The following is a 14874-nucleotide window of genomic DNA, read 5'->3' on the forward strand; positions in this document are numbered from 1 at the left end:
TTAGGACCTATGTAGCTGAAAGATAAGAGTTCCAAATTCAACTCCTAGTAAGTGACAAACACTTTCAAGTACAACAATTGCAAAGGTTTTATGGCTTTAAGTAACTACTTCAAGTTCCCCCACTTAATGAGCATCTTACCTGTTGTTCCTTCACTTGGTTTACAGCTCTTATTGCCTGCGGGGAGGTCAATCTCGCATACTGCACCTGGCTAAGAGCCCCTAACAGTAAAAAGCATTTAAAATAATGAAACCAGAACTGTTTGTTTCTTCTTTCTCCAATACCAAATGTCAGGTCAACTCTCTGAAAGTGGGTTCAGTGAGAGCTGCTGGAAGGTGATTAACATCCATCATCTCAGGGAGAAAGAATCAGAATAAAGACTGTCTGGAGGTTGGAGCCCTCTACATGTGTGTAGCTGCTGATGGGCACCGCTGTTGCTTTATAGCTAGTCATTTATGTGACCAGAATCATTACCTCAGTGTTTGCTAAGTGGCAACAGCTGGCCAAAACTCAGGAAAAGAAGAATACTTTCATCAAGATTTGGGGTGTTACAGATGCCAGTGCTGTCCTTTTTAGCATGAAGTGATGGTACAGAGGGTCCTTTATCTGTTAATTCATGCACACTCATACTGACAATCCTCTCCTCCTTTCCCATGATCCACAGACTCCCCCCGCCCAGCCACCTCGTCCCCACTCCCCTGCCCCATCCTACCCCTCCCCACTCTTTCCTTTTGCCCTACGCTATCCCTGAACTGCCCTCACCCCCTGTCTCACTCTCATCCCCACCCTGCTCCAACCCTCTCTCCCCTCCTCTGTTCCCCAGTTATGTGTAAGAAGCAACTTCAGCTGTGATGTTATTGATAGATAGTACATTTACACCCACTCACATGGAGGAACACACACACTCACATACAAGCATGCACACACAATGACTTAACTTCGTCTCTCTTAAAGCCCGATTTTGTTAGATTCATCATCTTAATTGTACATTTTATAGATTCAAGTATTCTAGAAGTGACAGGTAGTGTCACCAGGTTACTTCATACAACACTGTACTAACCCGTGGTGGCACAACCTGTCTGTGCACTGGCGCTGTTGGTAGGTGTCTGACAATCCCCAGTTACTGTGGTCAGCTGTGGAACTTGCTGAAAGTTTGAAGGAGCTGGCTGTTTCCAGGGCTGCTCGTCTCTGCTGCGGCACTGAGTCAAAGAGTCCGCCTGAACTGGAAGATGCTGGAGATGTGCCATGGCCTCTTGCTGTGCCTCCAACTGGTTACAGCCAGTTACTAAGCTTTCAAGGGTCCCGGACTCTACCTGCTGCAGAGAACCAATCTGCTGGGGCTGCTTCCTCTGCTGATCTTGACAGCTTTGCCTCTGAACAGCCTGGATTAAAAGATCCAATAATGTTCTTTAAAGGATGCAATTAAAGGAACAATCTGCTAAAACAGTACTGCAGTCTCAATATTCAGATATATTCACCACCACCATCGTATTCAGTATTCTGAGACATGACGTGAGTGTAGTATGGCTTGGGAGGAACCGGTTTGACTGGATCTACGGTTCCCAAAGCTCTCCCCCAATGGGCTGTTTTCCTCACCTCATGTCTGGGGCTGTTGTATGTTCATTGATAGAGATTGATCACTGTGATTAGTGACTATTAGTCAATAACTCCATTATCACTGGATCATGTGTCAACTGAGATGTTAGAAAACAAACTAGATCCATGGTCTTTTTTCACTTAGCAATTTCTAAGTTCCTGTTTAAAAATCTATCATTTCAAAGAAGAGCTGGCGAGTTCTCCCCAGTGTCCGAGCCAATATTTATCACTCAACTGTCATCACGAGAAACAGATTATCTAGTCATTATCACATCACTGTGGGAGTTTGATGCATGCAAATTGACTGCCACATTTCCCACAGTGACTACACTTCATTGTCCTTTAAATACTTTGGGGCATCCTGATGTCCTGAAAAGGTGCTATATAAATGCAAGTCTTTCTATGAGACACCCCACTATAAATGGTCGGGCTATTTCTCTACTTTTTAATCCCCTGCCCCAAGGGGATACATTTTTCAGATCTGGAATGTTAGACACAGTGAAATCATGATGAGTCAAACTGGGATGACATGAAATTCTGGTTTAGTCGAAGGTTGTCAACCATTCCCGCCAGTAGAATAGCAAATCCCATAGAACGTTGCCTGGGGTAAGCTGAAATTCAGCACTAGTAACTCCAGGTTAGCCAAACTTGTCTTAAGTTTGGTTGACGTGGTCATATGACAATCACAGCGGAGTTAGACCACAGGAGAGCACGAAATCATGGAGCGCTGGGAAAGTCATCATTTGACATGGAGATCTCGCTGTGGAAGAACATGCAAGTATGTGGCTATGGCTAAATTGAGAAAGTTAAAAGCATTGTCAATTGGAGAGAAGGCGAAGTTGATACAGCAAAAGGAAAACCGTGGCGTGAAGTGGAAAGCGGACATTGCAAAAGGAGTGGGAGATCCCACCACTCAGTCTGTCCATCATCATGAAACACAAGGCGACCATCCTGGGTCAGTTGATGTAGAGATGCTCCGGGATTTCACACTGCAGCACAAAAGCATGTTCGACTGCATGGACTGTATCGCGCACGTCTGAAGGCGGTGCGGAGAATGCTAAGCAGAAAAGGATTACAGAGTTTTTCTGGAGCTAACTCCCGACATTTAACAATGCAAAGCTCCAACCCTTACAAGGTCAGGTCATGGTCAGGTGTGAACAAACTGAATAAAGACTTGTTCACCCATTTACTTTTTTCTTTAAACTGTGTTTTCATTTGGCATTTGAATCTGTTGTTTTTGACACAGACTGCTTCCGTAGACATATCAGGTTGCACAGAGAAGCATTCATGTGGGAGTGGGGCCTCCTCAGCTATCACAAAGTTCCGCTTAACTCGAACCTGTGGGCGGATTCCCTGGGATTCAACTCATCGGCATTTGGTTACAAAGCAGCCTCACAATCTACCACAAGCTGCCGACTGTGAAGCAGTCAGTGGGCAATATACCTCCGAATGGACAGGTATAAGTTGGCTGGCTGCTGTCGATATTCCAGTGCTTCACCTGTTGCTGAGCAGTGCCTCCAGCCCGTGCTGATGAAAATGGGATTCACACGGGTTGGTGTATTAAAAAGCAACCGAAAAGAGTGACCAATTGAAGATCTCCCCTGTCACTGATCATGGGTATGCTGGGTATCAACAATAGGACCCAGGCCCAACAGAGGAGCGTAATCAGGCAAAAAATTTGACAACAACCCAAATAAGGAGATATTCAGAGAAGTGATCAAAAACTTGATCAAAGAGATTAGATTTTAAGCAGCATTTTATAGGAGGAGAGGGAGGAAGAGAGGCTTTTAAGAGGGAATTCTGCAGCTTAGGGTCTAGGCCGCTGAAGGCACGGCTGCTGATTGTGGAGCGAAGGAAGAGGGTGATGCACAAGAGGCTGGATTTCTCAGGGTGTTGTAGGACCAGAGGAGGTTAGAGATAGGGAGAGCTGAGGCCATGGAGGGATTGTAGCACGAGGATGAGAATTTTTAGCTTAGGTCAGCGAGCACAGAGGCGGTTGGAGAAGAGTATTTGGAGCAAGTTAGGCTACAGACAGCAGAGGTTTGAATCAGCTCACGATTACGAATGGGAAGCTGCGGAGGAGAAAACTGGATTTAAACTGTACTGTGACATTACTGCTTTAATATCAACACAACAGCAAATTGACAACAAATACTCCTTCGTAGCATATTACCAGCTTAGCCCTACAGACGTATGAAGACGTAAACACAGAAATTACTGTTGGTGGCCAAATGTCTAACATTTTACTGGAGACCTCAGCCCGTTTGAAATGAATGCAGCCACTAAAATAGCGGGTGGGAGATGTTAGAAGAATACATCTGTCTGCTGACTAGACATTAGGCCCTGGTTACACTGTTAAATTCAACCCCCCAACACCATAACAAAAACTCACCAGAGGTCCTTGGCTGACAGGATGAGAAGCTGAATCCTGAACCGTTACGTTCCGGAGGTCGGGAGGGGCTGCGCACTGTTCATTGCTATAGCCGCTGATAGGTTGTGAGGGAACGCTGTACAACAAGGCTGCCTGAGATTGTGGTCTCAGGTTTCCGACATTCTGTAGTGTTATACCAGAAGGCAGATCCATGGTTTGAACTACAACCTAAATTTAAAAAAAAAACAGAACAATTTATTTTTCCCTTTTATTGTTTTGGGAGCAAGAAAGAAAATAAGTGAAAATCTTGAGGGTTTATTTAGTCCCCTCTAGTCCCTCCGTAAATAATCAGGAATAGCACGGCAGATACAGACTGAGACTCTGATAGTACAATAATTGTACCAACCATGGCTCTGTGGGTAGCGCTCCCAACTCAGTCAGAAAGCTGTGGGCTTAGGTTTGCACTCCAGAGGCTTGAGCACAAAACCCAGGCTGACACTCCAGTACAGCACCAAGGGAATGCTGCACTGTCAGAGATGCTATCTTGGATTAAATCTTGAACCGAGGCCCTCTCAGCGGGCATGAAAGACCCCACCACCACTATTTCTAAGAAGAGCAGTGTCCTCACCATTGTTCTAAAAGTGACGTGATGTCATGAGGTTGCGAAAAGTGCTATGTAGGGGTATCTAAGTCTCTCTTTCTTATATAAATGCCAGGACTTTTTAAAAAGCTCAGTACCACAGCACTGATTCATTTCCCCACTGAAGCACATGAAGGAACCTACAACACTTTACTTTAACAGTTCACTTATTGTGCCGCCCGCCTGGACTTAACATCTAATTCAGCGGTTCAAAAATGAAAACTTCTAAAAGGTAAACAATGAGTGCAAACAGACCAGCGGGAAGTGAGCACATCTGGGAATAAGGGAACATGTCACAACTTATGGTTTGAAGTACAGTAAAGACTGTGTCAATCCTCAGTCTGCTGTAAATATCAGAGCCATTCACAGAGACATGAGCCATTCACAGGACCCCCGGAGGCATTGGAGACACTAGGCAAACAAATAAGAGTTCCTCCACACAGCAACGGACAGTGACTGTCAGCTGCTACCCGCTTTGTATGTGCTGAGAGGACTGCAACTTCTGACATTGCTGCTGTCATTCTAAAACAAGGTCTCCAGGAGCGGTCGAGGTGTCAAATGGTGCATCTGTTCAGCGCCAAGATAATCCAAAGACTTGAAAGGGAGCTTTCAATGGAATGAACGAGCTTGCATTTCTGTAGCACCTTTCACAACCTCAGGACATCCCAAAACGCTTTACGAGCAATCAGGTCCTTAATTTTCATGTATATTTTGTTTCACAATGCTCCTGTAAAACACCCTTGAGCATTTTATTATGCTAAAGGCGTTATATAAATGAAATTTATTACTGTATAGGCACTGCTGAAATGCAGCAACAATTTTCACACAGCAGGATCCCACAAAAGGGCAATGCAGAAATAGCCAGGTCATCAGTTTTTAGTGATGCTAACTGAAGGATATACTTTAGCCAGGACACTGGTGGAGAACATCCCTGGTCTGTTGCATTCCACCTGAGAGGGCAGACGGGTCCTCAAAGTTTAATGTCTCATCCGAAAGATGCACCTCCAACAGTGCAGCACCCCTCACTACTGCACCGGGGATATTGGCCTAGATTTTGTGCTAAAGACCCTGGGGTGAGACATGAACCCACTGCCTTCTAAACTACTGCAGGACAAAAAAAAACACCCACTTCTCCTAGCGAGCTTTCAAACATTTTATAAAACTTATTTGACACTACACGGTTATATTAGATGAGGTATAATGGATGTGATGTGATCCCCCCCCCACCCGCCCCAACCATCACCTCTGGGAAAGGAATATGGAGAAGGGAGGGCAGGCAGCTGGGAGCTGAAAACAAACCCAGGGGGTTTAAATGAGATGAAAGTCTGTGCCACAAGATCCCCATCTGAACGATTTGTAAAGTATGGGAGGCTCCCGGTGCCTCTTTACACCACACCTGAGAACAAGTGGTGAGCAGGAAGTGGTAGCAAGCGCTGCGCTGCCTACACGATGTGGGCCTGTTCATACAGGCAGTTCCCATTGTAACTGACCACTTCTCCGAGCCTCAATGACACACATCGATATAAAGGCACAAGCAAAGCAAAACTGCAACAACAACAACAACAGGAGGCAGCTTGCGGACAGAAAGCAGACGCACATACCATTTGCAATGTTATTTTGCGCACGTTTCTGTGTGACTTTAACAAATCAACGCCAGGGCACAGCAGACTGTCCTATCAACGCAGCTCGCCACTAAGTGGATCGTAGGATCTTATGGTGCAGAAGGAGGCCCATCGTGCCTGTGCTGTCCACTTAGTCGCACTCCCCTGCTCATTCTTCACAGCCTTTCCCTTTACAAGTGTTGACCCAATTCCCATTTGAAAGTTACTGGGAATTACTTCCATCTCCGCCTTTCAGGCAGTACATTCCAGTGGGAGAAAACATGTCTATGTTTACCACGCCCTTCTTGGCAAGTTCCAAACCATGGCCTGCTCAGGAGGAAGGTGCCAAGTGGAAGTGAGGGAACAGAAATCAGAGGCAAGCCGTCGCATTCCTCTCCCATCCAGTATCCGGGGAAACATTTCTATAACAACTTTCATGACCTCAGGGTGTCTCAAAAGTGCTTTATTACCAATAAGGACTTTTGAAGTGCAGCCACCAGCAGCATACAGCAAACAACAAACAGATAGAATAATGACCATATTAGATGACTGAGGGATAAATACTGGCCAAGACTCTGGGGAGAACTCCCCTATTCTTCCTCAAGCAGTGTCACCGGTGAGGGCACACAGCGTCTCAGTTTAAGCTTTTCATCCGAAAGACAGCACTTCCGACAGTGCAGCACTCCCTTTGCGTGGCACTCAAGTGCCAGCCTAGATCCAGTGGAATGGAACTTGAACCCACCACCTTCTGACTCAGTGGCAAGAGCGCTCCCCACCCAGCTACAGCTGGCAATGCTAGGTGACAGAGTGCGACTGTCAGAAACCTGCAAACAACTGCTCGCCGATTCTTGTCAGTTGAGGAAACGTGGGGCAGTGTGCGAGGGTGAGAGGGGAACGAACATTCGTACGAAATGACCCAAATAAAATCCAGAGTTTACCTGAACATCATTCCGTTGAAGTACATCCTGGAGGATACCTATGGATTGTACGGCAGATGCCACCTGGCACTGTTGCTGCACTGCTTTGGCCTGCAATCCCACTGGTTGCCGTTTGGTTATGACACTGCTCGGCTGATGCACGGATAGCGGCTGAGGGCTGGGGACATGTGACGTTTCAAGGACCTGCAGATGCTGAGGATGGGGCTGGGCCCTTGTGGCTTCTTGCTGAGGAACAGGAAAGAATGTGCATTTGTATAGCGCCTTTCACAACCTCAGGTTGTCCTAAATAGTACTTTCTGAAGTGCAGCCACTGTTGTAACACAGGAAATGCGGAAGGCAATTTATGTACAAAGGCAAAAGTGTGATAACGACCACATCATTTGGTAGAGAGGCAGAGAGGAGAAATCTGCAGTATTCTGTACCACAAAAGATAAACTCACTTTTTATAATGGAGAAACCTAAATGAAAGCATCAGGCAAATAATTTGTGAGATTAGGTACTGTTTAGGGGTACAGTGCATATTCATCAGGCTGATACAAGGGTTTCATGGGTCAAATTGGAAAGGAGCAGTTGGCTATTATTTCTGTTTGGAAGGATGAATGGTGATCCTCCTAAAATGACCGAGGAATTTGATAGGTTAGATACTGAGAGGCTATTTCCTCTGGTGGGGAGCATCCAGAACAAGAGAGCACATCTTAAAATTGGAGCCAGGTCATTCAGGAGTGAAATGAAGAGGCATTTCTCCACATGAATGTGTCGTGGAAGTCTGGAACTCTCCCTTCCCAGGAGCCATCGATGGTTGAGATTGATAGCTTGTTTGGCAAGTGGAACCATTCCTCCTTTCCTTCACTGTAGCTGGGTCAAAATCCTGGAACTCCCTCCCTAACAGCACTGTGGCTGTACCTACACCACGGGGACTGCAGCGGTTCAAGAAGGCAGCTCACCACCACCTTCTCAAGGGCAACTAGGGACGAGCAATAAATGCTGGCCTAGCCAGCGAAGCCCACATCCCGTAAATGAATAAAAACAAATCAAGAGATACGGAGAAAAGCTGGTAAAGATAAGCCATGAGTGTCATAACTGCAGCAGGCGCTTGAATGACCTTCTCCTGTTCCTATTCCATTCAAAACAAACTCTTCAAGTCCTGCCCAGTGAGTAAAGTTGCAGTTCTCCTTACACTGCAGCCAATGTGGTTTGAAGCCACTTGCCCCAGATATGTAGATCCGACAACTAGAAGCCGCACAGTGCTGGACTGCAGCCACCTCTCCCTATCTCTAGAACCTCCACCAGCTCTACAACCCTTAGAGATCTCTGTGCTCAACCAACCCTGGCCTCTTGCACATCCCACATTTTAATCACCCCACCACAGGCAGCCGCGTCTTCAGCTCCCAAGGCCCTAAGCTCTGGAATTCTCTCCTTAAACCTCTCCAACATTCTACCTCATTCTTCTCCTATTAGATGCTCCTTAAAATCTACATCTTTGATCAAGCTTTTGGTCACTTGTCCAAATATCTCCTTATATGGCTGAGTGTCAAACCTTGTCTGATTACACTTCTGTGAAGCACCTCGGGATATTTCACTATGGAAAGTGCAAGTTGTTGTTGCAGCGGCTGGTCCCTGTCTCTTGACGCCCTGGTAAGCTCTGTAAATGAGGGCCATCTTGTGGCACAGATCAGACAGTGCAATACACCGCACTGCTCAGTTTGGACTTTCTATAGTATCAAACCCGGGGGGTCAATATGAGCGGGCAAACATTTCCTGTGTCTGTGTCACTAGATCAGCAGAAGCATTAAGCTATTTAAAACAAACGGGCTAATGCCAGCACTAAAGAAACCATAACAAAAACAGAATTACCTGGAAAAACTCAGCAGGTCTGGCAGCATCGGCGGAGAAGAAAAGAGTCGACGTTTCGAGTCCTCATGACCCTTCGGCAGAACTGAAGTATAGTTAGGAGAGAGGTGAAATATAAGCTGGTTTAAGGTGGAGGAGGTGGGGGGGTGGGGAGAGAAGTTGAGGGTGGGGTGGTTGTAGGGACAAGCGAGCAGTGATAGGAGCAGATAATCAAAAGATGTCACAGACAAAAGGATCAAAGACGTGTTAAAGGTGGTGATATTATGTAAGAAAATGTGCTAATTAAGAATGGATGGCAGGATACTCAAGGTACAGCTCTAGTGGGGGTGGGGTGGAAAGACTGACAAGGTATTAGTTGTAGATTTAAAAATAATGGAAATAGGTGGGAAAAGAAAAATCTATATAAATTATTGAAAAAAACAAAAGGGAGGGGGAAGAAACGGGGTGGGGATGGGGGGAGGGAGTTTAAGATCTAAAGTTGTTGAATTCAATATTCAGCCCGGAAGGCTGTAAAGTGCCTAGTCGGAAGATGAGGTGCTGTTCCTCCAGTTTGCGTTGGGCTTCACTGGAACAATGCAGCAAGCCAAGGACAGACATGTGGGCAAGAGAGCAGGGTGGAGTGTTAAAATGGCAAGCGACAGGGAGGTTTGGGTCTTTCTTGCGGTCAGACCGCAGGTCACTGACCTCATCTCCTCTGGAGATCTTCCTTCCATAGCTTCCAACCTGATAGTCGCCCAACCTCGGATGGCCCGCTTCTACCTCCTACCCAAAATCCACAAACAGAACTGTCCCGGCAGACCGATCGTGTCAGCTTGTTCCTGCCCCACGGAACTCATTTCTCGTTATCTTGACTCCCTTCTCTCTCCCCTTGTCCAGTCCCTTCCCACCTATATCCGTGATTCCTCTGACACCTTACGTCACATCAACAATTTCCAGTTCCCTGGCCCCAACCGCTTCCTCTTCACCATGGACGTCCAATCCCTCTACACCTCCATCCCCCACCAGGATGGTCTGAGGGCCCTTAGCTTCTTCCTTGAACAGAGGCCCCAACAATCCCCATCCACCACTACTCTCCTCCGTCTGGCTGAACTTGTTCTCACACTGAACAATTTCTCCTTTAACTCCTCTCACTTCCTCCAAATAAAAGGTGTGGCTATGGGTACCCGCATGGGCCTCAGCTATGCCTGTCTCTTTGTGGGGTATGTGGAACATTCCTTGTTCCAGTCCTACTCCGGCCCCCTCCCACAACTCTTTCTCCGGTACATAAATGATTACTTCGGTGCTGCTTCATGCTCTCGTCTGGACTTGGAAAAATTTATTAATTTTGCTTCCAATCTCCACCCCTCCATCATTTTCACATGGTCCATCTCTGACACTTCCCTTCCCTTCCTTGACCACTCTGTCTCAATTTCTGATGATAGACTGTCCACCAATATCCATTACAAGCCTACCGACTCCCACAGCTACCTCGACTACAGCTCCTCACACCGCGCCTCCTGTAAGGACTCCATCCCATTCTCTCAGTTCCTTCGCCTCCGTCGCATCTGTTCTGATGACGCTACCTGCAAAAACAGCTCCTCTGACATGTCCTCCTTCTTCCTTAACCGAGGTTTTCCACCCATGGTCGTTGACAGGGCCCTCAACCATGTCCGACCCATCTCCCGCGCATCCGCCCTCACGCCTTCTCCTCCCTCCCAGAAACATGATAGGGTCCCCCTTGTCCTCACTTATCACCCCACCAGCCTCCGCATTCAAAGGATCATCCTCCGCCATTTCCGCCAACTCCAGCATGATGCCACCACCAAACATATCTTCCCTTCACCCCTCCTGGCGGCATTCCGTAGGGATCGTTCCCTCCGGGACACCCTGGTCCACTCCTCCATCACCCCCTACTCCTCAACCCCCACCTATGGCACCTCCCCATGCCCACGCAGAAGATGCAACACTTGCCCCTTCACTTCCTCTCTCCTCACCGTCCAAGGGCCCAAACACTCCTTTCAAGTGAAGCAGCATTTCACTTGCATTTCCCCTAACTTAGTCTACTGCATTCGTTGCTCCCAATGCGGTCTCCTCTACATTGGAGAGACCAAACGCAAACTGGGCAACCGCTTTGCAGAACACCTGCGGTCTGTCCGCAAGAAAGACCCAAACCTCCCTGTCGCTTGCCATTTTAACACCCCACCCTGTTCTCTTGCCCACATGTCTGTCCTTGGCTTGCTGCATTGTTCCAGTGAAGCCCAACGCAAACTGGAGGAACAGCACCTCATCTTCCGACTAGGCACTTTACAGCCTTCCAGGCTGAATATTGAATTCAACAACTTTAGATCTTAAACTCCCTCCCCCCATCCCCACCCCGTTTCTTCCCCCTCCCTTTTGTTTTTTTTTCAATAATTTATATAGATTTTTCTTTTCCCACCTATTTCCATTATTTTTAAATCTACAACTAATACCTTGTCAGTCTTTCCACTCCACCCCCACTAGAGCTGTACCTTGAGTGTCCTGCCATCCATTCTTAATTAGCACATTTTCTTACATAATATCACCACCTTCAACACCTCTTTGTTCCTTTTGTCTGTGACATCTTTTGATTATCTGCTCCTATCACTGCTTGCTTATCTCCACAATCACCACACCCTCAACTTCTCTCCCCCCGCCCCCCACCTTAAACCAGCTTATATTTCACCCCTCTCCTAATATTACTCAGTTCTGCTGAAGGGTCATGAGGACTCGAAACGTCGACTCTTTTCTTCTCCACCGATGCTGCCAGACCTGCTGAGTTTTTCCAGGTATTTCTGTTTTTGTTTTGGATTTCCAGCATCCGCAGTAGTTTTTTGTTTTTAACTAAAGGAACCATCATTGGTGCTTGTGATATTGCCAATGGTGATTCCTGGATTGTAATTTGTGGAATAACAAGATAGGATTACACAGGATATATGGCACACAAACAGGCCATTCGGCCCAATCTGTCCATGCCGGTATTTATGCTCCACTTGAGTGTCTTCACGTCTTTCCAATCTACCCACACCCTCATCTAAATCTTTCAGTGTAACCGTGAAGGGAAACCATCTCTGAGAAACCCCCACACATCAAGAGCAGACAGGCAAGGAAAAGGGAAGAAAAAGGCCAATATGGTAAACTATTCTGCGGACAAGAACATGGGATAAAAATTAGCCTTGGGTGCAAAACTGCCGACAGCGCATCGGATGCCCGTTACTCATCTAGCGTGATGTTTGGTTCCCATTGATTTCACTCGTATCCAATAGACGAACGAGAAAAGCTTTTCTATGGATTTTAAGTTTGCCACAGTAAAAGCAGCGTGGGCGTGTCCTTTAACCCTCTTTTGGTTCTCCGCCTCATCCATGCACAGCTGGTTGAGCCAGTTCAGCAGAATGCACCCCAGAAAAACTGCCACCGGCCACTAGGTGGTGCGAGAGTGCCACAGGTTGACTGGGCCCTTCACCACCGCAGCGTACCCTCACCCACCCCATCTAACCCAATCCCTCGCTTCCTAACACTGCCTCCCAGGAGAGGGCTTTTGGGGCTACCTGCAGCTGCTTGTAGCTGTGTTGCTGCTGCTGCTCCTGTAAGACCTGAACTTGTTTCTTCAGGGCTTCGATCTGCTGTTGCTGGACCTGCAGCTGAACCTGGTTTAAAGGGAGGAAAGAAAAGACAAATTAAAAGAGAACACAGAACATAAGCATTTGCAGAAATGCACACAGGATCTTTAAACAGATCAAAGTTTATTTTGTTGCGTGCAGTAATCATGGGATGACATTGAAAACACCACAGAAACAGGCCTATTGGCCCAACCAGTCCTTGCCGGTGTTAATACTGTGCTCATGATTAGAAAATGGAAGGACATCTTGCATTTATATCTAACCCTTAACATAGTAAAACAACATATCCTTCTATTCCTTTCTACCTCATATTTATCTAGCTTCCTCTTAAATTTTGGGATGTTCTCTGTTTATCAAATGTGCTGGATAAATGCAAGTCTTTCTTTCTGTTCACAGCTTGATTGGTGTTTAACATGACCTCAAAGGAAGGGCGATGGATAAACACTGCGGTTACAAGAGCAGGTCAGAGGCTGGGAATAACTCGCCTCCTGACTCCCTAAAGCCTGTCCACCATCCACAAGGCACAAGTCAGGAGTGTGGTGGAATACTCCCCACTTGCCTGGATGAGTGCAGCTCCCACAACACTCAAGAAGCTTGACACCATCCAGGACAAAACAGCCCATTTGATTGCCCCCCCCCCCATCCACCATCTTAAACATTCAGTCCCTCCGCCAACATCTACAAGATGCACTGCAGCAATGTACCGAGGTTCCTTCGACAGCACCTTCCAAACCCGTGACCTCTACCACCTTGAAGGACAAGGGCAGCAGACGCATGGGAACGCCACACCCTCCAAGCTGCTCACCATCCTGACTGGGAAACATATCGCCATTCCTTCACCATCGCTGGGTCAAAATCCTGGAGCTCGCTCTCTAACAGCACTGTGGGTGTACCTACGCCACATGGACTGCAGCGGTTCAAGAAGGCAGCTCACCAGTAACTCCCAAGGGCAATTAGGGATGAGCAACAAACACTGGCCCAGCCAGCGACACTCACATCCTACTAAATAATAAAAACAAAATAAAGGGACTTACAGTGGCCGGGAGAGAGGAGAGCTCCGCCGACAGTGAACTGTTGCTCACAGGGACTGTGATGGCTTCTCGGAAGGTAGCTCCTGCACTTACGGTAGATGAAGCAGCATTTAAGAGCTTCGCTGTGTTCATACCCGTGTTCTTATGCTTAGAGACGGTCACTCCCTGCGTCTTTGTTTTCTCCTACAAAGAAAAAAAACCCCTAAAATGATTCAAAAATACACGAGAGTCAACGCTGCGGGGAACAGCCTGCAATTCATTTGACTGAAACAGGTGCTCCCGCTGTCCCTTCGGGAGATGAACCTCATGCGCTTATCAATTTTGCTCCTGCCCTTAATTAAATTGACAGTCTCGATCAAAAGTGGGTTTTTAAATATGCTTAGCTGCAAATATTAATGGAACACCCGTTTGTCTGCTTCTCCCTGCACCAAGTCAGCATTTACCATTGTAAAACCAAAAACAGAAACAGAAATACCTGGAAAAACTCAGCAGGTCTGGCAGCATCGGTGGAGAAGAGCACAGTTGACATTTCGAGTCCTCATGACCCTTCAACAGAACTAAGTAAAAATAGGAAAGGGGTGAAATATAAGCTGGTTGGGGGCGGGGGGGGGGGGAGGGGTGGGGATGTTGCTACGTCACCATCTCTCATTTAATTCTGCTGCATTGACTGTCACGGTGTCATTACAAGCTCCAGCCACTAGGCAGTGTCGTGGAGTGGGTTTCTGCAGTTTCCTTCCTCATCCCATCGCAATCTTGTACGTTTAAAACAAAACTTACACTCACCAGTGAACCGTGGACAACTCTTGTCTCTGAATCAGGAGGTTGTAGAAAAAGGACAAAAATAGAAGCAGAAAGAAGCACTTATATAGAATCTTTCCCGATATTAGGATATCCCTAAGCACTTTACAAACAAGTAAATACTTCTGAGCGCAGTAATTACTGCGTTGCAATGTGGGAAAGTAGTTTGCTCACCAGCTCTCGTGTGTAGAAAATGGGAGGACATGCGACAACAGCTTGCACATATATATATATATATATATATATATATTAGAGCCTTTAATGTAGTAAAGCATTCTGAGGTGCTTTACAGGAACTTTAACAGAAAAACTCTCACATCAAGCCAAATATTAGGACTGGTGACCCTAAGCTTGGGCAAAGAGGTAGGTTTTAAGGAACGTCTCAAGAGGGAGGAGGGAGAGCGAGAGAGGCAGAGAAGCCTAGACTGGCAGAG

The 14874-nt window shown here is 46.8% G+C and overlaps 1 protein-coding gene across 1 annotated transcript in view; it reads right to left on the minus strand.

Moving 5' to 3' along the window:
- The window catches only part of LOC144686132 (uncharacterized), a 35193-nt gene that overhangs the window by 5446 nt on the left and 14873 nt on the right, over positions 1-14874 (minus strand). The window contains exons 10-14 of the mRNA XM_078551277.1: positions 13647-13826; positions 12541-12639; positions 7145-7369; positions 3987-4193; positions 1059-1380 (exon numbers count right to left, since the gene is read on the minus strand). Coding sequence (XP_078407403.1) covers positions 1059-1380; positions 3987-4193; positions 7145-7369; positions 12541-12639; positions 13647-13826 — 1033 coding nt within the window. The remainder of the gene's footprint in view (positions 1-1058; positions 1381-3986; positions 4194-7144; positions 7370-12540; positions 12640-13646; positions 13827-14874) is intronic.

Source organism: Cetorhinus maximus, chromosome 10 (assembly GCF_964194155.1).
Source record: "Cetorhinus maximus chromosome 10, sCetMax3.hap1.1, whole genome shotgun sequence".
Classification (NCBI taxonomy): Eukaryota; Metazoa; Chordata; class Chondrichthyes; order Lamniformes; family Cetorhinidae; genus Cetorhinus; species Cetorhinus maximus.